Raw genomic sequence first — 26126 nt, 5'->3', positions numbered from 1 at the left:
GGATTGTGATTAGGGTTAGGGTTAGGGTTTGATTAGGGTTAGGATTGTGATTAGGGTTAGGATTAGGGTTAGGGTTAGGGTTAGGATTGTGATTAGGGTTAGGGTTAGGGTTTGATTAGGGTTAGGATTAGGGTTAGGGTTAGGATTAGGGTTAGGGTTAGGGTTAGGATTAGGGTTAGGTTTAGGATTAGGGTTAGGGTTAGGGTTAGGATTAGGGTTAGGGTTAGGATTAGGATTACGGTTAGGGTTAGGGTTAGGATTAGGGTTAGGGTTAGGATTAGGGTTAGGTTTAGGGTTAGGATTAGGTTTAGGGTTAGGGTTAGGATTGTGATTAGGGTTAGGGTTAGGGTTAGGATTAGGTTTAGGGTTAGGATTAGGGTTAGGGTAAGGATTAGGGTTAGGGTTAGGATTAGGGTTAGGGTTAGGATTAGGGTTAGGGTTAGGATTAGGGTTAGGGTTAGGATTAGGGTTAGGGTTAGGGTTAGGGTTAGGGTTAGGGTTAGGGTTAGGATTAGGGTTAGGGTAAGGATTAGGATTAGGGTTAGGATTAGGATTAGGGTTAGGATTAGGGTTAGGGTTAGGGTTAGGATTAGGGTTAGGGTTAGGGTTAGGGTTAGGATTAGGGTTTTGATTAGGGTTAGGGTTAGGATTAGGGTTAGGGTTAGGGTTAGGGTTAGGATTAGGGTTAGGGTTAGGGTTAGGGTTAGGATTAGGGTTAGGGTTAGGGTTAGGGTTAGGATTAGGGTTAGGGTTAGGGTTAGGGTTAGGGTTAGGATTAGGGTTAGGGTTAGGGTTAGGGTTAGGATTAGGGTTAGGGTTAGGGTTAGGATTAGGGTTAGGGTTAGGGTTAGGGTTAGGGTTAGGATTAGGGTTAGGGTTAGGGTTAGGATTAGGATTAGGTTTAGGGTAAGGATTAGGGTTAGGGTTAGGAATAGGGTTAGGGTTAGGGTTATGATTAGGGTTAGGGTTGGGATTTGGGTTAGGGTTAGGGTTAGGGTTAGGGTTAGGTTTAGAACCAGATCTAAACTTAAGCATACAGAACTAGAACCAAACTCATGCAAACCAAACCAGAATCAAACTCAACCTGAACCGAACCAGAATCAAACTCAACCAGAACCAAACCAGAATCAAACTAAACCAGAACCGACCCAGAACCGAACCAGACCCGAACCAGAAACATACCAGAACTGAACCAGAACCGAACAGAACCAGAACCGAATAGAACCTTACCAGAACCGAACCAGAGTTGAACCAGAACCGAACCAGACCCGAACCAGACCCGAACCAGAACCGGACCAGAACCGAACCGAACCAGAACCGAACCAGAACCGTACCAGAACCATACCAGAACCGAACCAGACTTGAACCAGAACCGAACCAGACCCGAACCAGACCCGAACCAGACCCGAACCAGAACCGAACCGGAACCGAATCGAAACCGAACCGAAGCAGAACTGAAGCAGAACCGAACCGAACCAGAACCGAATCAGAACCGAATCAGAACCGAACCAGAACCGTACCAGAACCGAACCAGACGTGAACCAGACGTGAACCAGAATCGAACCAGAACAGAACCGAACCAGAACCTTACCAGAACAGAACCAGAACAGAACCAGAACCAAACTCAAGCAAACAGAACCAGAACCAACTCAGGTAAACCGAACCAGAACCAAACTCAAGCAAACAGAACCAGAACCAAACTCAAGCAAACATTATTAATATCCTCAGGTTGGCATTGAGAAAAATCAGATGTCTCAGCTTGGATGGGCTGATCTAATTTCTCCTCTCAGTGAGTATTTGCCCGGTCTTCAAGAAGACTCTCTCTGAAGGAACAGATGTAGCCAGGATACACAGCCTCCCCTCCATCACCTGTATCCTATATCCTCACATATGATTGGCCACATGGCCGCCATGCTAACCAATCAGAACAAAGTTCTGCTGTGAGCAGAGCTGGGGCTGAGCACTGAGAGAGCTAAGCAGCGAAAGGAAAAAACTGGGAGCCGGCTCTCTCTCTTGATGTGATTCACTATAAAGCATCGGCTCTCAGAGCCACATCACTACTGTGCTTAATCTGTGTTACAATTATGAGGGGGCCATGGACAATTTTCTCACCTGTAAGGGGTCCCTGGCTATTCTATTATCAATTTGCCATAATTTTTAAGTATGTAAGAGATGATTTCATTGATAGCCATAGACTACATGTCTTTCAATGTAGACTTCCACTGAGAGGAACATATTAGACTATTTAGGAACTAAATTAGGAACTAAATTTAGACTGTCATACCAGCTTGATCATCAATGAAAATGTCCTGGAAATGTCCTGGAAAATGATCTCTGGAAAAGAGTTGGAACCCTGAACTCTGCAGAGGGCCAAATTCAAGATACTTTTGTCTCTTCTGTTTTGTTTACCATTGTTACTTTTAATCCGTCCGTTGTTTGTTCTCAAATATCTGCCACAGAAATCTCACTGGAGTCTTCTTTGCAGATAAAAGGGGGCTTTTCCATGCCCTTTCCATAAGTATCAGACAGCGGATGTAATCAGGAAGAGGGAGGCGAGAGTGGGGGGTGACAGACAGCAAAGGGTCGAGGGTGGGAATTGAGACCGAGGCCATCGTTTGTCACCTGTGGCCTCTAACTGTGGGGCGCCCAATTTAACGACTGAGATCAACCACTCTCCATGATTTGTTTTTATGAATATCCCAAGTTAACTGAAAGATTTGAGTTAGAACACAATCTTTGTAATAAATGTAAAGAGATCTATAACCCTTAATAGGTATGAGGATACCACACTTTAGCCATTGGGGTGAACATGAAACATAAGACACAAAAAGGAGAGACGTAAAGAGAGTTTTATTTATGACTTGTTTAGATTCAACACATCCAACAATATTTACATGATTTTTTGTTTTGGCATCTGTTTGTCAGACACTTTGAGCAACAATCTACGTCTGTTAGTTAGATACAAGTTCTTTCAGAGGATGAGCTTATGCTGGGCACTCATCAGCTCACAAAGCAGCTTTTACAGCCTGAAACTTTATGTACTGATAAGCCCTATAGGACACATAGCTCACATAAAAATGAACATAAAGTTGAGATCTGTAAAACCAACCTACGTTTATGGTATCACAATTTGATATCGGATGTTCTTCAGAAGTTCTTCAACAAAAATAAAAATTACTTAATCTATTTACTGTAACCCATTTCCCCTCCCCACAGACCCCACCAACTCAGCACCCCATATCCTGGACAGCTTTGAGCGTCGTGAGGTGATGTCATCTCATCGAGTGGAGCTGCCCTGCAAAGCCTCCGGTCACCCAGCACCAAAATATCGCTGGCTAAAGGACAACCGGCCGCTGGAGCCTGACACGCGCTACAGACAGAGTGTGACAGGCCTGCTGATTGAGAGAGCACAGCCAAGTGACACGGGGACATATGTGTGTGAGGTGTGGAACGGATACGGCAACGCTGAGGTGGTTGGCAGGCTGCTGGTTAAAGGTCAGTGCACATACAATTGTTTGAAGTGCGTAGGGTTGAGTTATTTTATTGTGTGTATAATGCCTTAAAACGGAAACAAGATGCTGCAGATCTTTAAGGCATTACTGCTTTCATTTTGTATCTGTATCTAGTGAATGAAAGAAGATTCATTGTTCTGTTTGTTTCTCCATTAGAGCCCCTAAAGGTGGTGGTGAGCCCGCGGAAGGTGAAAGGCAGTGTGGGAAGTCAGGTGTCATTGTCCTGCAGTGTAACCGGCTCTGAGGAGTACCAGTTGTCTTGGTATCGAAACGGAGAACTCATCTACCCCAGTAACAGCGTTCGTATGACGGGACAGCACAGGGAGAACCTGGTCATGGCGGGTATGGCCAAGAGTGATGGAGGAGCCTATCAATGCTTCGCCCGGCACGGCAAGATGTCTGCACAGGACTTTGTTCAAGTCATACTGGAAGGTCAGAATTCAGTCTTCTTGCTGGGCATGTGATGGGGAAAGCTATGTACAGTACTCTGTATGGGAATTAACAAAGTGTATTCAGTATTGTGTTTGTGTGGACAGGAGTATCCATGTGTACATCGAGAACTGTTGAAATGAGAGCAAATGAGATTCTCCTTTTAAAAGAAGGCAGTGGAAATGTCGATTTAGTAATCTGTGTAGGGTAATAACATGCACGACCGATGTGTATCTCTCCCCCCACTACTCAGATGGCACCCCCAAGATCCTGTCTTCATTCAGCGAGAAGGTCTACAACATCAACGAGTTTGTGTCGCTGTCATGCACCGTCAAAGGCACGCCGGAGCCTCGGGTAACGTGGACTCTGGATGACGAGGCCGTGATACGGGACAGCCGCCATCGCATCTCCCACTACACCAACACAGAAGGACACGTGGTCAGCCATCTCAACATCAGCCAGACCCAGGTCCCTGACGGAGGGGTGTACCGCTGCATCTGCAACAACTCGGCCGGGACCGTCTCCTACCAGGCGCGAATAAACGTAAGAGGTGCTTGTCAGATCAACTCTTCCAACACACCATCACATATACACATCAACATGTCTTGATTTATCCTGTTTCTTATATTATCATTAATTGTCTTTGTTTAATGCACCTTTATGTGCAGATGTTCAACGAATGCCTGACTAAGTTTGCCAAGAAGTTTTCAGTTTCAGTCAGCAGATGTGCTGCAAGTCCCTCTAATTCAAAGCCTGGTTTGAAGCTTGAGTGTGTTTCTGCTTGCTCAGCATTGATCAGTTTCTTTAACAGCCTTCTGTGGTATCTTCTAATGTCATCCGTCACAGGAGTTAGTATTTAAGGACATGGCAACTAAATGTTTGGTTTAAAATGGGCAGTGTTTTGCTTGGATATATTTAATATAAAAGTAATTAGACAATCCCATCACAGAAAAAGTCATGAGGACGTTTATATGGCTGGTCATAGAAGGAGTTAGTGTCATCTTCAGGTTAAGTATTGACCAGTGGCATGTTTACTTTCGACTGCAGGAATTAAGTGAGGATCTATTTTCAGTAGAGGCTGTTTTTCCTCAATAGGAAGACTGTCTTCATAATGATTTAGCACTAGCTGCATCTATTTTCTACTACCTAATTTCTGGGGAATAAATTCGAACATCTAGGCAACAACACAATCAGGTTAAGTGGTGATGTCACACCTCTGCATAAAACCATTTAGGGGTCCAAGTTTTTGATGTGCTGATCAGCACTGTTTTTAACAGATCACAGTGCACCCCATTGCTGCATTTGGAGCTAGGCAGACGTCAATCAAAACATGTGTTTCTTTAACTGTGAAACATTAATTTGTACACAGATTTTTGTGGACTTGTGATGTATAAAATTGAACTTATTTCAGGCCACATCTCCAGTGGCTCTTACCTTCCTGTTGCATCCTACCCAGCACCTGCTGGTAGCTTTATATCAGGACACCATTACGGGTGATTTACCTTTCAGCTCGATTGTGTGTGAGTGCAGTGATATCTGCTCTCTACAGGGACATGGTCTGCTGGTTCTCTGATGTCATGTAGCGGTAATACTGGGGCGCTCAAGCTTTCCGTGCTTGGTGCAGAGGCTCTTAGTATTTCTGTATTGCAGGGAGGGAGGGGTATTTTCTGCACACTGATTGGTTTAATTTGATTGTGTTCACTCTTGCATGTTGTAAGGCTAAATAGGGCGATCCTCTAGCCCTTAAGCGAGGGTCTGTGGATGCCGAATGCAGCCAAGCAATGAAGATAAATCTCCACAGGTGCCATTGTGGAGAAAGTGTAATGACTGTTTCTCACATCGTTGGCTCCTTAATCGTGCTAAAGAGAGTAGCAACCCACGTTATGCTTGTGCTCAAAGCACACTACAGAGCCCAGTTAAACTGTCTTCTGCAGTGCTCTGAAGAGAAGCCTGATAGTCCATTTCCCTGATAGACACCCAGCTATGGAAGCCCATTGGTTATTCTGTTAGTTTTTCACAAGTGTGTGCGAAAGCCGGGAACATGAGTAATGGTTTTGATAATAGCTTCATGAGTGGGGAAAGGGAACATTCCACTCTAGTGCTTGTCAGAGGCAATCACAGCGGCATCGAAGAGGTGGGAGCAGGAGGTAATAGGAGGGAGCACGAATCCCTGGTTCTGACAGTGTAAAAAGCAAATGTAGAGCTGAACTGGTCTGCTGTTAAAGACTCTGAGCATAATCTCAGTTTGTCGAGTTCTCGTTGTTTCCTTTTTTTAAGTGATCATGGTTATATCTTGGTCAGACAGTCTAAAACTCCTAAATTAAAGTTTGTAATGTTAAAATGACTCACTCTCAGAATAAATCAAGGCATGTAATCTTTGTGGTGTCTTCAAAAAACACACACAATACAGCACAACCTTTCCTTTATTCCACCACCTCCGCCTCAAAATCATTTTAAGAGAGTTGTCTCTCCAATGTGTCCTTCAAGGGCCTGCCAGCATCAGACCAATGAAGAACCTCACTGCCATCGCTGGTCGGGACATGTACATCCACTGCCGAGTCATCGGCTACCCATACTACTCCATCAAGTGGTACAAGGACTCGAACCTGCTGCCGTACAACCACCGGCAGCGGGCTTTTGAGAACAACGGCACCCTGAAGCTGTTTGACGTGCAGAAGGATGTGGATGAAGGGGAGTACACGTGTAATGTGTTGGTGCAGCCTCAGCTGTCCACTCACCAGAGCGTCTATGTTACTGTGAAAGGTAAGAATACAAATAATATCTGCCTCTACTTACGGTTCATGACTCAAAGCTGGATTGACAAGAAATGCGTCAGTCAAACAAGCAAGTTCAGGTGAAGCTTCCTCAGTTTTTAGTTCACTGTCACATCATACTGCATCAGATAACAGCTTACATGAGTCTCATAATTATCCTGTAGGACACAGGGGTGTTTAAGTTTGTGCCTGATGTCCACTGGACATCAAATTATCTCTAGCTGATAACACTTTTATGTTTGACATCCCCACTAGTTTGATTTGTATGGTTTGATCAGATGAAAGATCATAGACTGCTCAGCTCACAGCCCTGAAACCCCACTAAGAGACCCTGAATGTTCAGTTGAAAATGCCTTAGACAGGGTTTTATTTATTTGTTTGTTTCTTAATTATTAGTATTATTTTTTGGCACTTTGCCCTCATTGATAGGACAGCTGAAGAGAAAGACAGGAAATCTGTGGAGTAGACAGATGACATGCTGTGAAGGGTCGTGGCTGTGAGCTGAACCAGCAACTATGCCTCTGTACAGCTGGGCCAGCCAGTGCCCCGTAATCAGTGTTCTAAGAAGTTTGTGATACCTTCTGTTTGTTTTGAAGAGGAAAGATATGAGACTGATAACTTGACTATATCTTGCGCAAAAAAGAGTGTTGGATAAACACTACTTTTTACATTCAGCATCTTTACTCGCTGGGCTTTGCCATCGGTGTGTTTCTTTAAGAGACGATGGTGCAAAATATTTTGAACATGAAAATTTCAATTTAATTTCCAGATACCTGGGGGGGGATTCAGTCATACAGTTGCTCTATACACAATAAGTTATACAAATACAATAATAAGCTATGTAGAAAATAAATACATGGTTGAAGTCCCTGGAAATCAGGAAGAGGGCACCCTGGTGGTCTGTCTGGAGTCTGGCTATGGCAGCATTGAGAACTTTGGATGCCGTAGTCGGGTTGGCAGCGAGGGGATGTAAACAGCTGCCAGTATGACATTTGAGATCTCCCCGTGCAGATAATATGGTCGGAGGCCCACAGCGCTCTCTGTGCTATCCCAGTCCATTGGAAAGTATGTAAGCTGTCGATGGAGACGTGGTCAGGAATATCCTGATGCAGCCACGTTTCCATGAAGCACAACATGCTACATTCCTGAAACTCCGTCTGACTCCTGGCTAGTCCTGTTAGCTCATCCATCTTATTAGCCAGAGGTCTCATGTTTCCCATGATGAGAGAGGAGAGACACGCCTTCTATTTCCTCTCCATAAACCTCCGTCTTCTTATCTTCTTATACCAGCTCTCCTCCTCTGCCTCTATGCATCTGAAAGCTCCAGAGTTCTGCAGGAATGTCCAGTGGTTCGGCCGATGAGCAGGCCGGCTTCAGCTCAACCAGCTGAGCATGAGTAAAAACAAAAACAAAGCGGGATTGCAAGTAATGCAAGTAAAAGTTAAAGTTGGTGATTTCATTGTGAAAAACAGTCCACAATTCTCACCAACAGCAAGACAGAAGAGGTCTCAACTTAAACAAATTGCCAGAGAAAAATCTGACAAAGTATGATGAGGAGAGAGAAGAAAAATCAGAAAGAAGAATGAAAGAACAGGAGCTACTGAAACAGGCTGCATGCACTGTTGGTGCATGCACACAATATCATAGAATCCAGTTGCTGTAACTGAGTGAAATGATTTGTACTCCATCAGAACCGTCACCAGTTTAAAGATTTGAAATGTACAAACGTGCAGTTTTTACACCAGTTTATTATTTGTTCAGCTCATTCTCCGGCACTCAAATAGATCTCCCTTCCTTTGGCTCCCAAAACAAAATCCCTTTATCAGCCTGCACACTGACCCTATGTCTCTCCATCTGGCATAAAAGATACATTAAAGCATCACCTCAGTATCTACCTTTTCTTTTGGCAGAAAACACAGATATGCAGAGGTATAGTTGTAAGTCACAACCTGTAAAAAATACAGACTCACATCACTGATAGCAAAGCGGCATCTCCATCATCCCGGCCTGCTTATGGGCCTCATCTGAATATGCAGCGGTGCAGAGCCGAGCCACATGATGATAACCTCAGATGGCTCTCTTCCTTCAATGACGCTGCATAATTTGAAATGTCGGATGGGCAAACACCCCCTCCTCTCTGTCTCTCTCTCTGTCTCTCTCTCTGGCGGGTCTCGATGTGCTAACGAGTGTGCGAGGGGGAAATCACACAGCGTAGACGAAGCTATGCCGCCATTCCGCCTCGACTAATTTGCCTCTCGGCTGCTTAGCATTCCTGCGCTGCCGAGAGGGAATCCCCAGGAGCCTATTATGCCTATTTTGTTGTGAATTAAATAAGCGCTGAAGTGCCGCTTATTCCAATGTTATTTTAAATCATTAATTTTCCAAAGCATCTGGTTCTCACGATGGCTACAGTGTCCCCCGAGAGCAAACCATAGTGAGGGAGAATGTTATATGCATGTTGTTTGAGAGACAGTTCAGCCGCCCTGCATACAGAGAGCTAATAAAATATTTCTCTCATTCATGCAAAATCACAGCCTAATGTTTTATATTGGGAGTGAGCTGCTGAGATGAGAGTTGTGACAAAATGACATACAGTGGGAGTGCATTATAAAGCAACTCAGCCATTGCATATATATTGACCTGCAGTCTTTTCATTTGAACGTGGATGCTGATTGATTTTGAGCGTTTTCTGCTGTTGAACCTGATTTAAAGTCATGTGACCTCCAGGCCTTTTCTGCTGCATTAAAAACTAATTTGCAAACCTCTTCCCTAGTTCCACCCACCATCCATCCATTCGAGTTCCCTCGGTTTTCCATCGGCCAGCGAGTCTTCATCCCCTGTGTGGTCATGTCCGGTGACCAGCCTGTCTTCATCACATGGCAGAAGGACGGTCGGCCAATCCCAGCCAGCCTCGGTGTCACCATTGACAACATAGACTTCACCAGCTCCCTGCGTATCTCCAACCTTACACTGATGCACAACGGCAACTACACCTGCATCGCACGCAACCAGGCCGCTGCTGTGGAGCATCAGAGCGAGCTCATTGTTCGAGGTAAAGAGGGACGGACTTAGAAAAGCGAGAGGGTTGAAGCAACATGTTTGATATAACACAGACCCTTTTGCATGAAGTCAGTTGAAGGGTTAAAGAAAACAAAGTGACTAAACATAGCTACACAGACGCTGTAGACATTTAATAATTCAACTTTCTAAATTCATTTCTGGAGCTTATATAATACAACAATATCAATTTAAAATACAGTAATAATTATTAAATGTTTAGGAAGCAGCACTTAGTTTACGTCTTCTTTGGGCCAAGACATTTGATGACGGTAGGTCGTCAAACTCTCTGAGCTTGGGCTTGTTATTCTATCTGTAAAACTCTCTTGTCAAGTATTTCTAAATCAGTAAACATATATTCTGCATAAAAAGCATAATAACCATCTTTATTTATTAAAAGACAGGGGTCTGAAAATGTACAGACAAGTCTGGAGTCAAAGATACAATCAGATAAGTGAATTCTGATAGCAGATGATGATTGAACAGTGTCCACATCAGACCTTTACATAGCTATAAGTTATCACAGCTATCCTCCTAAAGGCTGTACTGGATGTTTCTATGAATACAATAAAAACACCATGAACCAATATTTGCTCTTTCAATACAGCAGAGTGAATTGTAGATTTAAATTTGATTAACAATAACGTTAACGTCTTTTTGATTTGCAGTTCCTCCAAAGTTTGTGGTGCAACCAAAGGACCAGGACGGAATTTATGGAAAAGCTGTGATACTGAACTGTTCAGCTCAAGGCTACCCTGTTCCTACCATCCAATGGGAGTACTCTAAAGGTAAACACACACCATGACACACATATTGACATACATGTGCATGTACACCACACATTACATAAGTAAGTACTGTCTGTACTGTCCAGGCCTGTTGAAAGTGTGTAATGTTCCTCTCCTCTCCTCTGACAGTCCTGCTGGATTGCTTGTTAAGATTTTTTGTCCTCCAGCGAACTTATTTCCCGCTTTGGATGTTCTTTTTACGAATGCCAACACAACAAACACAATGTCCACAGCCTTGAGGTTGAATGCATAATAACACCCACCTCAGGTCCAAACAAGCACTGTGAGAAAAAAACAACAGAAGCAGTTCAAGGATAAGCTTTTGTATCACTCTGGGTGTAGGATATGGATGTAAGATTATGTAATGCTATCCTGGCAGGACACATGAACATTTGTCTTGAAAACAAACTGAAGCAGTATTGACTTGAGTTTGTAATGCTTTCATAACGGTCAGTTATGACATTTCCCACTTATTATGATACTTGACCAAGACTAGATGACTGCTTATTCTAGTCTTCATTAAAGTCTTGACTAGACGATATTTGTGTAAAACAGTTTAAAATTGGTACACAGAAGTTCTGATTAAAATCAATAAGATGATAATTGAATTGTGGTACTCTTTTTAAACAGCAGAGGGGGCTGTCTTGATTGACATCATAATGTCTGTTAAATCTGTAGCTGAATAGAGGCGTACAGGCCAAGCTGTTTTTGATACGTGTTGACAGCCTGCTACAGAATACTGTTTTGGTCTGGGTAGCTAATTTCTTTATTCCTGCACACTGCACAGGAGATTATTATTTTTATAACTCATCTGTTGTGATCAAATAAAGTGTAAAAGTTTTGCATATATTTGAATAATTAGGGATATTGCTGATTTTACTGACAGGTGGACGTGTACCTGTTTGTCAGAAGCCTTTAAGCCTGCCTTTGCTCTACCTCTTTGCCTCTGCTTTGGCTAACTGGAAGTTAGGTTGACTCAGCATTTCCAATAGTGCGACAACGATCATTTGGCTTCAAAAATCACTGGGTTACATACTGGGACTACGTCCATGTTTTATAGTCTATATTACAGACAAGATGGTAGCAGGTGGAGATTTTACATACGTGTAATGATGCACTGCCACTTTTTCCAACACATGGATGATCCTGGTTGGCCGACCAAAGATATTTGGAAACCATTTTAGCTTTTAGCATTTGACTACTCCTTGGGTGGCATATGTGTCGCGAGAAGTGTTTTCCATTTATCAAACTGATCTTTTTTTTTTTGCTCTTTACAGTCTCACATCCTTTATGGCGTCTGTTTAAAATAAAAGCATGTCTGTTTTTTAAAATAGGATTTAAAGTAACCAATGCATAAAGCAATGAAGAAGCAAAATAAAAACATCAAAAACACCATCACAAATCAGAATTTGTGAATCCCTGATCGTGCATCCTGCATTGTGCATCATAAATCGTATTGTAAATTTAGAGTATTGTTAACCCCAAGTGGTGATATTGTTTATGAAAGGTTTGAGTTTCAGGTTTTAGTGACTTTTAAACTTGTATTCAATTTTTACATAAAGCAAGTTGAATTTGGACTAACTTGTGTATCTCCTCAAAGTTTTAATTCCAAACCCTGATCTTCACTCTCTCTGTGTTCTCTGACAGGTGCGGGAGTCCCTCAGTTCAAATCCATTGCTCTAAACTCAGGCTTCAGGATCGAGGTGTTGGTAAATGGCTCTCTGTTCATCAAACATGTTCTGGAAGAAGACAGCGGCTTTTACCTGTGCAGAGTCAGCAACGACGTGGGAGCCGATGTCAGCAAGTCCATGTATCTCAACGTCAAAAGTAAGTCTCATTAGAAAGTATGGCCTCGAAACTATGAGATGTTTTTACAGTTTGTCCAGTCAACTCACCCCTCTACTGCTTGAGGCTCCAGGTAACATTAAAGTGAAGTTTAAACTAAAGCACAAAGGTTAGATGAGTTCAACTGGACCTGGCTTTGTCTGTGACAGCGAGGCCACCAGCAAGATGCCGTCATGGTCGCTTGCTCTGTGCTTTCTGCCTGAATGAATCCCACGAAAGCAGCTCACAGAGCCACCGCCACTGAACGCATCTCTTGGAGAAAGTACAGCATTTATCCGCTGTGTGGCCAAGGACTTAGCTCCCCTCCATTAAGCCCTGAATTCTGCATGCAGGCAGAAGCTGCCATGTGGAAAAGAGGGTTGAGAGATGGAGGGAAAAAGGAGATGGAGGAAGAATAGGTTATCCATGTCAAAAACCTATCCCATGTTAGTCTTTCATCTCTGTAGTTATTACCTTGTAACTCTGCATGGTATCTCCACCACAACCAAATTAATTTATTCTACCTCTAATTGCTGCTTTCATAGCATATTATGCAAAATAGCCATGCCTTATGTATGAACCAGGTAGAGATCATGACAACAGGCTGTGGGTTTATTCAAAGGTGACATTATTTAGATCTGACCCATACAAGTACAGTCAGTACATATGTGATATAGTTTGACTTTACTGTATACTTTGTGCATGCAAGAGGCAGAAATGTGTTCTCAACTTGAGTGTGCCAATATGTGCCATTTAAAACAAAAGGTGACATAATCAAACCAGGGGGCACAAAACACAAAAAATGTGTAAATATGACTTTGAGAATAAAAAAAACTACACTAAAGAAGGGCACCAGGTCATGTATGCTGGATGTTAAGTAGATGTTCAATAAGGACTTGTTTTAAAAAAGACTTAATGGTGACTACTCAGGGAAGGAATTAGTGAGACACTTCAATGACTGAGGTCATGGACTAAGGTCATGGGAGTGTCATGGGAGAACTTGGTGACCTATTAACAGGAAGCATCAGTGGGACAAGCTCTGAAATTGAGGTCATGGGAGTAGCTAGTGCAGGAAATGCCTTTAGTGGACAAAGGCCCTAATAATGCAATGTGCTACGTGCTGTATGAGGCAGTCAAATAACTTTCATGTTTTAAGAGTTGCTCTAGAATTCATGCACTTGTCTTACATTTGAATTATTGCGCTTGTTGTCCCAGGAAAAATTAAACATTAAAAATAGAAATACTGCCCTCTCTCTGGTTGAAAAGCACTCAGTGAACCGTTTCAGTCTAATACATGATTTAATTCACCCTAGCCTGAAGAAAGAGGAATGCTAAAAGCAGGGATTTCACAGTCTGCCTATTTCTTCTCATGCACCAACAATGCAGCGTCACAAATAATATATATCTGAAATCCACAGAAATACACAAGTCTGTGAGTTTGAGCTCATGGTAGTGATTATGGATTTGCATGTTTGTGTGTCTGCAGTGTCTGGGTGCTCATTTTGATCAGTCACTGCTGGATGTGGCTTATGCCCCCGTGGCTCTTATCAAGCTTGAGCAGAGTGCTCCCTGCTGAGAGTCTCACTGTCTGCCAGCCTCAGCCAAATAGGCTACGGCTTCGTCATGACCCCTTCTGTCTGATTGCAGCCTTCAGAGGCCACATACATGTACAGAGAAACAGAGACTTTAATTCTTGACTGACGATTCTGTTCTTCAAGATTCATTTACATTTTAGTTATCTTTGATGCTATCAGTGAAAAGTTCCCCTCGCTCTGTAGCTGTCCTGGGACAGCTAGAGATAGTTTGTTGATATTTTTTATAAATTAAAATGAGGACCAAACTCTGGAAATACAAATTGAAATGTTGAGGATAAAGTTAGAAAACTGCTTTGAGACAAAGTAGAAATCTTGATTCTGGACATCATGACTCAAGTTTTGAAATGCACCACTCACAAATCTTTCCACTCATTCATTTATTTATTTAGAAATGTTCTAAAAGACCTTAGTAAACGTATAGAAGGAGCTCTGCATGTTTTAAAAAACATTACAGATGAGAAGACTGAACACTCAGTTTTAATCATTTCAAGTTGAATTAATGAAGAAAGTTTTAGAGTTTTATGTACCCATATTTATGAAACACTGAACAAAGTTACTCAGTGCGTCAGAAACAGATTTTCAAAATAAAAAAAAAGATGTACTAAAAGAATAAGTTACACTGAAGAGTGATAAATAAGAGTAAATGCCTTTTCTAAGGAAAGAAAGTCTTCGAACTCTACTCAGAAAAATAATCTTAAATAAATCTTACAGAAGAGTCTGTAAGGGATTAAATGTGTTTGGTGACACATCTGTTAAATTTATAGGGTTATGCAGGATTTTGCCTGTACGATGAAAAAAAATCATAACATCTCACTATGACTTATACCAGAGGGGTAACTCCTTCTATTTACAGTAAGATGTTCACCATTAACTAGTACTCAGAGGAGTAGCATTTAGACTCTTTATAAGTCAATGTAAAACACTTATTTAGGATTAATTCAGCGTGAGCTTATTTGTGTATTGTTTATTAACTTATTGGCTTGAATTGTGTACACAAACTTACAAACTCTCAAAGACGCAGTATTTATCAGGCTTTTTTTTAAGGTGAGCACTTCCACTTAATTGTCTTTTAGCTGATATATATAGTCATGCATTATAATTACCAAAAGTAATTTGGTTAAGGTAAAGGGTTATTATGCTACTTATATTCATGCTAATAGGCCGCTGTACCTTGCATGTGTGCTTTAAGAATAAGAGAAAGAACACCCACTTCAAAAGATTTGGAGATATTGATCTCTGTGTTCTGGTTTGTAGGCTTTATGTGTCTGTGTTTGTGTTTGTGGTGTTTGCATTTACGTGTGTGTGTGTGAGGGTGGGTGTGGGTGTGTGTCCCTCAGGTGCTCCTGAAGTGTCAGGCTGTTGTTGTGATTAGAGTTCTCTCCTGATTTGTGACACTGTGCTCTCTAGTAACCCGATTCCCCCTGTGTGCCAAGAGAGCCACACCTCATCATCTTCTAAATGTGTGTGTGTGTGTGTGTGTGTGTGTGTGTGTGTGTGTGTGTGTGTGTGTGCGTGTGCGTGTGCGTGTGCGTGTGCGTGTGTGCTTAAACAGCAAGCTCATCAACCCTCAAAGCCTCTCTGTGTGTATTTAAAGCTACAGAGTTTAGACGGTCCGCTATCAAGTCTGAAAGTGTACGACTGAGTAACAGTGGAGTCTGAGATGCTGGGTACACTCTGTGCTGTTTTCATGTTGTTTATCCAGGCCAGCCTCCACCACTCCAGCCCTAGCAGCTACTTAAGAGGCTTAGGAGCCAATTAGGGAGGCACACAAGCTGACGCACGCTGAAGTGCTCACGTGATGGATAGTATGATCTTCGCAGTGTGTTATTGGCTGTCCGAGTGTAGCTTGACATGTCAGTAAACAAACAGAGGAAAATCAATAGGCTCAATCAGAAACCTTGAGATGTATTGTGCAGACACATGCATGCTATCAGGTCATAAATGTAGCGCAGGTGAGCAAACAGGCACACACAAAGACAGACATTTGCACACAAAGGCCTGCATGCGTTGCTGCAAAGACAGAATGCAAAGGCTCAGAGAGTGCAGCGCAGTGCAGCCTTTACAAAAGAATAATGGGCTAGCAGCTAATGCAGTGGTTCAGAGAGAGCCCACTCTGCCAGGCTATTGTGGTGGACTCCCCTGGAAATGAATTGCAGCTATTGTGATGTCCTAGCTTGGCACTTTCATTGTTATGAGTGTCTGTGCATAGGCTAATGTCTTGTCATAATACTCCATGCATCATCCTGCATGAACACCACCACTGCACTAACAGCCAGAAGAAATTGCCTGCACTCATTGCACCAAGTCCTGCATGTGCAAGATTGAGTAGATGCTCATGTGTTTATGTTTATTTTCATTGTTGTAATCAGTTTGTGTTGTGTTGTGGCGCTGGCTGCAGATGGAGGCTTAAACAAATGGTTTTCATGCACTTTCCAGTCAAGCATCCCTACCTCCAAAACAGATGCAATTCAGTCAATTCATTACCAATCCACAGCGGATGCTATCAGAGTCAGTCAACAGCCACTCAATGTTTATCAGGGCCAATTAAGACCAATCAAGCCTATTAGACATCATAATGTCGGCAGACGCAGCGATGAGGGCCGAGCACTTAATGAGGCTTCACTGAAGAGAAGTGGTAAACGGTCTTGTGGTCACTGAGCAGTCTCCCGAGCACAACGTCCTTCACACAACCAGAGAGGAGTCCCCTCTTCCTCTGATCTCTATTTCTTTCATCTTATTTACTCATCTGCATCCAAGCCCCTTCCCTCCCTCTCCCCCTCCTCCCTCCCCCCACCTCTGCACAGAAGCACGCCCAGTCTGCAGGCATAGATTTGGTATCATGCTCCATGTCCAAGCCAATTGTGCAGCTAAGAGAATTATTTCAGTACATTGCATGCAGGCGGCCAGTGAACCAGTCATCTTTGTGCTATCGTTACAGAGCTCTTCCCTTCCCCCGCACCCACGCCGTTTCCTCCCCAGCGCCCACTTACAGTGTGCCTGCAGGGCAGGGAGCTATGCACATCTCAGCTCGCCCTCTCCTGTCTGGCCCCCATTGAGCGGGGGCGCCCTGTGGGTAACACTGAGCAGCCAGGCAGCCAGAGACACAGCGTTGTGTTGACTAGCCTCCCTGTGCTCTTAACATGGGTGATACACTAAAGAAGCTGATACTGAAATAAGATAGCACACAGGAGGCTTATTTAAATCAGAAGACACAGCACTCTGAAAAATGTAGACGCGATATCTACTGGTTACAAATCTGTCAACCATCGAGATTCAGACAGTTAGAGAAATCAGTCAAAGGGGGAACAATGTGACATCAGCACTAATTTTACGTTTCTGTAGAAAATGTGTCATCTGATAAAATGTAATGTGATCTAACACAGTGTTGAGTTTGGCTGAAACAGCTCAGCATACACAGAAAAAATGAGCACATACATCTATCTTCCCCACAGACGACTAGGAGTGGAAATCACAGGGTAACAGTACAATGCAATACCCCATTCAAGTCAATACTATAACAATACATCCCTGTGAGTGCAGTATCATTAGTTACATTTTGTTAGGAGTCATGAAGTACTGGCTCAGTGAGTCAAACAAATTATAAAAAATTAATAAATGAAACATTTTTATTTGGTGCCATACCACTACTCCTTTGCTCGAGTCAAAACAATGAAATATTGCCGCACTGATGTCTTGTCACGCACCTGCAGTCTGCTGTTCTGCAACAACTCATTTACAGAGCACCAGTGTTATCAGCTGTCTGAAGGTGGATATATATATATAGTCTGATCAGCACTACTCCTTCTCTTAGCTTCTGCTCACAACAAAGTATGTTTCCAAAAATGTTACAGGTAATTTATTGGTGTCAGTACGTTTTATTCTGTATATCCACCATCATGAAAACTTGAAGAAGAGGAAATCCCTGTGTGTTTTTAAACAACTTTTGCCTGTGCAGACAGAACACAGGCAAAAGTAACTGGAATGCATTTTCTTTATATAAATTAATGAAATGTGAAGACCACATCTCTACAACATATTAAAACATCAATCATGTTGGTCCTGTTTGTCCAGAATAGGGAGTTCAGAGAAATTAATTCTTCATCAACTGAAAACCTGAGAAAATTAACTGATAGAGTTTGAATAAAAGAGCAAATCTCACATTACCTGATGGTACATTAAACCATTCCCATCAGTCTTTTACTTTCCCTCTGAATCCAAGCTTCTTCTGATTGTTCTTTTTGTTAACAATAATAATAATGAGTTCAGATTAAATGAAGCTCCTAAAATGATATAATCCCTTTCTCCTCACCTCTCACATCTCATTGAAGTCTGAGGTGGTCTCACTTCTCTTTTTCTGTGACCACACATGAGTAACCCCACACTGAAGTAACCATTCTGCTACAATTATGTGTTATAATAATTCTCCTGACTGTTTTCCACACCACTAACACCATCAGTTAGGAACATTCTCTATTTCTATCCCTCTTTTTTTGTTCCTGCATTGCGACATTCAGGCCGTTATTGTGTAATCATCATCATACTCCCGTGAAAATCAATGGCAGGTCCATGTTCTATTCCTGGATACTAGAAATGGCTCTTTTTTTTCTCTAAAAGGAGTGACTGAGGAAGAGAGAGGGAGGGAGGGAGGGAGGGAGGAGAGAGGAGAGAGGAGAGACTGTCCGATGCTGGTTGGCATGGTAACCTGGCCAGGTGAAAGGGAGCCGGGGAGATGGGAGGGAGGGGAGGAGGGAGAGGGGGGCTTTTGTCTCTTGGGAGCAGCCTATCAGCAGCCAGCCTTTCCCCCACAATCCCCTGCAGGCTTTAGCGTATCATCACTGCCCTCTGGGTTGCTGTGGAGGAACAGGGCTCTCCTCACCTCTGCATAAAAGACACATTGAGCTTTGCAGTTTACACACACTACACAACATTATTATTTTAGTGCGGAAGCTGTAATGATGATGTTGTCTTTTTTCAATTAATATAGCAGTTACAGAAAACTTACAGTCGACAGCATTTTGTTCTCTGTAATCATCCTCCCGTCATCTCTGTAAACACATCACAGTCTGTTGGTTTAAAAACATTTCATCAAACATAAGTAGGTTATTTATTTTTTTGTATATTTTTAGCAGGGTAATATGAGTTGTATGTTTTCAGTGAAAGTAAAGACAAACGGTGTAAAGAACACAACATCGTTTGTGTGTTGTGAGAAGATAAAGTTACACTTCTCTGCTGTCATTAAAGTAGGATGATTAGATTGGATCTCACGGGGGATTTCTTTGAGTCATGGGGTCTCCTTCTCAAGAGACAGCTGCCTACCTTTGTATTTATCACCACACCTGAAACATTTCACATCTAAGCTCTTATTTTATGCCATCCCCTGACAAGGATCTGTCTGCCTATCATAGCACTAGTTTGAACCCAACTTCTGATGTGTTTCCCCCAGAACAAATAATCTAGGGTCAAATGTAGTCTCACAGAGATTTGCATATTGCTCCATGTACTTTTATCTGTTTCTATTTCTCTGATGTGAAGTCATCTTCTTCTTAAATCTTTTTATCGGCCTTTAATGCTCCTTTACCTCTATATTAAAACCAATTTATTGCTCTACTGCTATTGAAAATCCCTCTGTGTCATTACTTTATTCTGTCTAATTTGCATTTATTCTTGTTGACCTTTTGCATGTTTTGTTATGTATTGTTAGAATTTCTTAGCCCTGTCTCTGTCTGTTAAAGGTTTATATTCTCATCCTCCTTAGTTTCTGCCATGCTTTGTCCTTTAGAGCACTTGGTAAACATCATAATTATTATTTTATTTTTTAACTATAATTTTTAAACAATACATCTGAGCTATTATTATTATTATTATTATTATTATTATTATTATTATTATTATTATTATTATTATTATTATTATTATTATTATTATTATTATTATTGCTGTTATTATTCTTATTATTATTATTATTACTACTACTACTACTACTACTACTACTACTACTATTATTATTATTATTATTATCATTATTATTATTATTATTATTATTATTATTATTATTATTATTGTTATATTCTGGCCCAGAATCTCATCACAGGACATCAAACATGAATTAAACCTCACCCTAAAACAGTGTGACTAACCTCATTCTATTACTCCTTAGATATCCTGTATTCTCTCATTTGTGAGCTTTAGTCTGGATTAAAAACTCATTTTAGTATTTGTACATTTTATGTGTTTAAATATTTGGGTGTTTGATAATGTGTCTTTAACAATGATTGTAGCTATTGTGACTGAAATTCCCTGTAAGAAATTATAAACATTTCTATGTGGTGTGATAAATTGATACAGCTGTTGTTGATTTAACATTTTCAAAAAGCACAAAACCTGGGGAGGGATTCCAACAAGCTTTGAAACATTTATCATGACATGAGGAGTTTTATAAGCTCTGCTTTTGTTTTGTTTTCACTCTTTTTCTATTATTTTTCAACACAATGTTGATTGGCTGTTAACAGTTTAAGGCCGTTGATTGCATTGAGAAAAGCAGACACAAAAGTTAATTTATACAAGAAACTGATTAAAAGTGAGATAAGACTTATGATGAAATCCCCTTCTTGTGTCAGGCAGCTGAGCTCTGTGTGTCTGCTGTGTGTTTTCTGCGTGTTGTCTTTTTGTCTAAATGAGACATCCAGGGAGTTGATGCCTAATGAGACAGGGGACTCTCGTTTTCCTTCGTCACCGCCTTTCCTACTCCTTCTGTCTTTTCCTCTCTTTGCTCCCCCCTGTAGTCTTGTTCCCATAATTCCTCTGGATATTAAAGAAATACATCAACACAACAATTACAGGGCCACAGAGTGTGCCTCAGGGCAGGCTCAGCTGCACACACACACACATGCTTGCACATTTGCACACATGCATTTACATAGACACAAGCTGATGCTTGTACAAACACAGTTAGACACAGACATACAAATCACGTGTCTCATCTCTGAGGCCTCATCATGGTGTGTGTGTGTTGTTGAGTTTCTTTGTTTTTGTGTCTCTGCCTCCTTTGGCATTAATCTCAAATCAAGAAGTTCATGTTGAAGAGCACATTTAATTTGATGTTATAACTGCAGTGCTGCTGTCTGGTTCACATGTGAAAATAACTTTTTGACTCACTGAACTGCAGGAAATAATGAACAATAGCATTATAACATGCAATATTGAATCATATTGCATCGTATTGTGGTGTATTGTGTCTTGCATCATATCGTACCGGATCATATTTTACGTTGTGGTGCCCTGTTGTGTCTTATCTTGTCTTTTGGTAATGTATCGTACCATATTATATCGTATTTAATTGTAGCGTGTCGTGTCGTACCATTTTGTTTCTTATCGTATCATATATTGTGTTGTATTGTACCACATGACATTATGTCAAGTCGTATTGTATGGTATCAAATCATATCATACCGTTTGGCATCTTATCATATGGTATGGTAACGTATTGTAACATGTCGTGTAATTTCTTCTTGGGTCGAATCCTACCGTACCATTTTTTATTTCCTTGCATGGTATGGTATCATATTGTGTCGTATCGTAACATGTTGTTCGGCTTCACATCGTATCACATCATGTTGTATCATTGCAAATCGGATCATGTTCAGCATGTCTAATATATTGGTAGAATGAGAGGTAAATGCAGCACATTTTCTAAGCAAGGAAACATTTAAATCCACACATTCCATTTTGATTGATGAAATATTTGTTTGTTTATAGCTAGCTAGTTTCATTTTCTATGATTGCATCATTGCAATATTCATTACAATTAAAACCTATAGGTCTAAATCAAATCAACTCTGTGTATCAGCATATCAATAAAACTGTCAGTTCTGAACCATTATAACAAAACATGTGGGGACTATAATTAAACACTGGTGTTTTTAAACACAATAATTAATGTAGGCTGAATGTTCTTAATAGTATTTTCTTAACACCTGTGTAAACACCATAATCACACGACAGCAGGTGGAGCTGTGTCAGTGTTTTTGTCACCTCACATGGTATCCCTCCCTGCCAGGGTGTCAACAACACTGTCCTGCACAACCTCTGAGTCACTCACACTGCAGAATGAAAGGAGCTGTGCGCTAAAACGATAACATTTTAAATAAAGCCTGAGCATTTAGTTTTTCCCCTCACTTTTCTAAATGTGCCTAACAAAAAATTCATACTTGTCATGCAAAATAAATCAGCGTTTTATTCCAGAGCCGAGCCCCAAATGGCTGCAGAGTGAATAAGAGATGAGGCTTAAATGTTTGCAACCTCTTGCCTGACACTTCCCATCACATCACTGAGCTCATGCTTGGTGTGTGTTTGTGAGAGTGAGTGTGTGTGGGTACATGGGTGTGAGTGTGTGTGAGAGCATCTGGGAGCAGAGGGTTGTTATACACTCTGCTGTAGGTGTAATGAGGCATGCATGTCGTTAGTGTGTTTAGTGTTGTGTCCTCAGAGTGTTGTTAGAGCATCACTGTACCATCAAGGACCCTCAGATAGAAGATACACACTAAGGCTGCGACGCTGTATTAAAGGAAAGCTGTACGTTCAGTTACAGTACATTAAGTATACAAGAAATACCTGTTTGCCTATTTAGAGCTTTTTTTATATTCAGCTGCAATAATAGATTTTAGTTTGCTTTTTACCTGAGAATTGGATACTTAAAGCTTCTGTGTCATTACAGTTAGATAATAACTTAAAGTTCTCAGTGAAACACAACGCTGGAGGACCAAACATCATCTAGTTAAAAACTCACCAGTCTACATTACCTTTTGAATGTGACATACTTTGTGCAAAGGGGATACAATTTTTTTTTTTTGTTTACAAATGTTTTGGGATTGCTTTGGCAGGGACCGGGGAGTCGATAGTAGTGGTTGCAGTGATACACATGGAGGCAAATGCCCCCGATCAAAGTGCTTGAAGAGCTTGATTTGCCAATGACAGACTCAGATTGTTATTGAAAGGGACTTTTTAAAAGAATAAGATCCAGCACATTTTGGGGATGCAAGGCCTGATAGGAAAGATGTAGCTAAAAGAAGATCTTATTTTAGTAAAAAGGTGTTTTTCTTTTCATAATGACCTTTGTTGTCAGACACCTGAAACAACAATCCAGGCAAGTCTGAGGCAGACACTTTGAGGGAACACCTTTATGATTCACCCGTTGGCCAAAGTCTACCAAAGTGCTGCACAGTGAAATACATTAAACATAAAAATACATGAAAACACAGCAAAATAAAAGCATCAAAATGAGAGAGTCAAACACACAGAAAGACAGAGACCTCACACCCAGTTTAAAAAGCCACAGAGTAAAAAACATTTTAATCATGGGGAGGTATCGTGTTATTCAGTTTTGGGGCCACTGCTGGAAAGGCTGCTGGTCTTCAGCCTGCTCTGAGCGACAACAAGTAGCAGCTGATCAGCAGACCTCAAAGACCTTGAGGAGGGTGTAGAAATGAAAGAGGTCAGGGATGTGATGAGGTATGATTTCCCCAGTAGAACAACCAGAATATTATATCTTAACACACATATACAGGCAGCATACGGACTTCTGACATAATTCTTTATCTTCCCACAGCAAGTTAGTTCTGTTTGAAGTCTTATTAACTAACCTCCGCTAGATCACAGCGGAGGTTTTTTGTTTTGCAGCCCCAGTCTCTATTTGACTGACTCATATTACACTGTATAGTTTGAAGCATTATTCTGTACCAATGGACGATGCTCTACAAAAATAAGCTTAGCAACATGCAGGCTAAATGGTTTTGCATTTCACCTTCACCAGCTGACAAAAGGCTTTTTACTTCACACTGAAGGCGTGCCTTGTTTTGTTTTTTTGTCTCTTTTTGCATATTTATGTTACAACAAAGAGCTTCTTCATCACTCTTTAATGAACTCCTAAGCACTCCAGACTCTTATTCACTACATTAAAGTGTTGTTTCTTCAGTGAATGGAGAAGCAGGGAGCTAGCCAGCTAAATCTGGGAGTTGTTTTTCTACTGTTACTTTTTTGCATTGTACTTATTTTATTCATTTGAAAAGGTGTTTTCATAAATCCTATGCAACAATCAACTATAACATTCTGACTTCTGATAGATGTAGTGAATATCATTGCTAATGTAAGGCCATTAGAGACTTATTTGAACTAGAAGAGCAGGTCTCCTGGTCTTCTGCTGGTCCTGTTCCTTTGAATACCACATCTTTAGATCAAGCATGTAGTTCTTCTTAAAACAAATCTGAGTTATTTTCCTCTTCTTCCTCCCTCAGTTCCTGCCATGATTACATCTTACCCCAACACCACATTGGCCACTCAGGGTGAGGAGAAGAAGATGAGCTGCACTGCCCACGGTGAGAAACCCATCATGGTGCGCTGGGAGAAAGAGGAACGCATCATCAACCCTGAGACCAGTCGCTACGTGGTGTCTGTGAAGGAGGTGGGCGATGAAGTCATCTCTACCCTGCAGGTAAGAGGCTGTGCTACTCAACACATTACCTATTCTGTCTTTCCCTCCTTTATAGTCTCATTTTAATGAAGGAGAATTCTCAAAAGTTTGATGTGTGGATAACTGAGTTTAAATCAACCTTTGTGTCCTTATCTTTACCCCTCTCATTCCTGTTCCTCCATCAGATCATGCCCACAGTGAGAGAGGACTCTGGCTTCTTCTCCTGCCATGCCATCAACTCCTATGGTGAAGACAGAGGAATCATACAGCTCACAGTGCAAGGTACAGCTGCACCTGGACCAGGGAAAATAACAACAAACACTGTGGAGGAACTTCTTCCACTTTTACACTTGTTTAACAAAATGGCAAACTAACATTTAATTTTAAGCTCAGTGACACTGAAGTATTAAAATGTGTGTCTTTTGTGCTTTGAAGAACCCCCAGACCCGCCTGAGGTGGAGATCAGAGAGGTGAAGGACAGGACCATTGCACTGCGTTGGACGATGGGTTTTGATGGCAACAGCCCAATCACAGGCTTCGATATTGAGAGCAAGAACAAATCAGGTACGAGAAAACAACATTACAATCAAACCATATATTCTGGAGTCTGACTGATATCTGAATTTCAAGACTGATGCAGATACAGATTTTAGAGATTCAAATAACTTTATGTTAACTTCCTTTCAAAATGCATTTTAAAAAGTGTTTTCCATAAAACAAACAAAAGAACTTTAGGATTATAGTTGAGGCACACTTGTATGTCCAATGTTAGTTTACTAATCAGGTGTCAACTTAAATATTACACAAGTTCAGAGGCCTAGAACATGAAGTGAGTTAAAAAAAAAACCTCAGGTATCTTTCGGTTATCTGGCTTCACTAATCCTGCCTTAGAAGACCACGCTCAGTGGACACATGATAGATCAACCCAGTGTTATTGTGAGTACCTTGACATGAACAAGGTAGAGAAAGCAACATTTGACCAATCACAAACATGAAAAAGCCTGCTGTCATATTTAACAAAGTCAGAGCATCGATCATGATACTGGAGAAATAAGGTGTTAACCACATGAGCCAGACAACAATCAACACAGCAGAATTTGCAAAATGAAATCATAACTGCATGTTAGATCTGATTATAATAACTTCTCTCTCAAACTGATGTTGCTGTGATTTATTCATGTAGCATGTATGACAGTTTCAGACATTATATTTCAGCTGCAGACGATATTAAAAGGAGCGACACTGTGATAATAGAAATGAATATGAAACTTAATTCAAAGCGATGAGCATGTGAGATTCCTCTATTTATTGAGTACAACATCTGCCAGGCTCTTGTGCTAACCTATTTTAATGTATGTTCAGGAATGATAACAAACAATAATTTTACACTTAAGAGTGAGAGCAGGGTCTGCTGGACAAGCTGTGTTATGATGCTATTTCTAAATTACCACAAGCGTTTCTTTATTTAATTATTAGTTTATAAAATATCCCTCTGTTAATGAAAGACTAATGTTTTTCAGATAGAAATATAGACCAGGCTGTAGTTAAATGACACTGAGAGAAAACAAATACCTGACAAAGCATTGGTTAAATCATGTGGCTTTGTAGAAAATAACATGTTTTATTTGATGAATCTCTGTTTTCACTTTGTCTAAGAGCTATAATGTAATAGCATCTGTCTT

At 41.1% G+C, this 26126-nt stretch overlaps 1 protein-coding gene across 1 annotated transcript in view; it reads left to right on the top strand.

The window, feature by feature from the left end:
* dscama (Down syndrome cell adhesion molecule a) overlaps positions 1-26126 on the top strand; it is a 121149-nt gene that overhangs the window by 76701 nt on the left and 18322 nt on the right. The window contains exons 5-14 of the mRNA XM_034682905.1: positions 3217-3495; positions 3669-3944; positions 4195-4491; positions 6429-6704; positions 9489-9767; positions 10441-10560; positions 12208-12387; positions 24269-24465; positions 24630-24726; positions 24880-25008. Coding sequence (XP_034538796.1) covers positions 3217-3495; positions 3669-3944; positions 4195-4491; positions 6429-6704; positions 9489-9767; positions 10441-10560; positions 12208-12387; positions 24269-24465; positions 24630-24726; positions 24880-25008 — 2130 coding nt within the window. The remainder of the gene's footprint in view (positions 1-3216; positions 3496-3668; positions 3945-4194; positions 4492-6428; positions 6705-9488; positions 9768-10440; positions 10561-12207; positions 12388-24268; positions 24466-24629; positions 24727-24879; positions 25009-26126) is intronic.

This window comes from Notolabrus celidotus, chromosome 5 (genome assembly GCF_009762535.1).
Source record: "Notolabrus celidotus isolate fNotCel1 chromosome 5, fNotCel1.pri, whole genome shotgun sequence".
In the NCBI taxonomy this organism is placed as follows: Eukaryota; Metazoa; Chordata; class Actinopteri; order Labriformes; family Labridae; genus Notolabrus; species Notolabrus celidotus.
The sequence above is the reverse complement of the archived record's forward strand: the minus strand, read 5'-3'. Positions and strand labels throughout refer to the sequence as shown.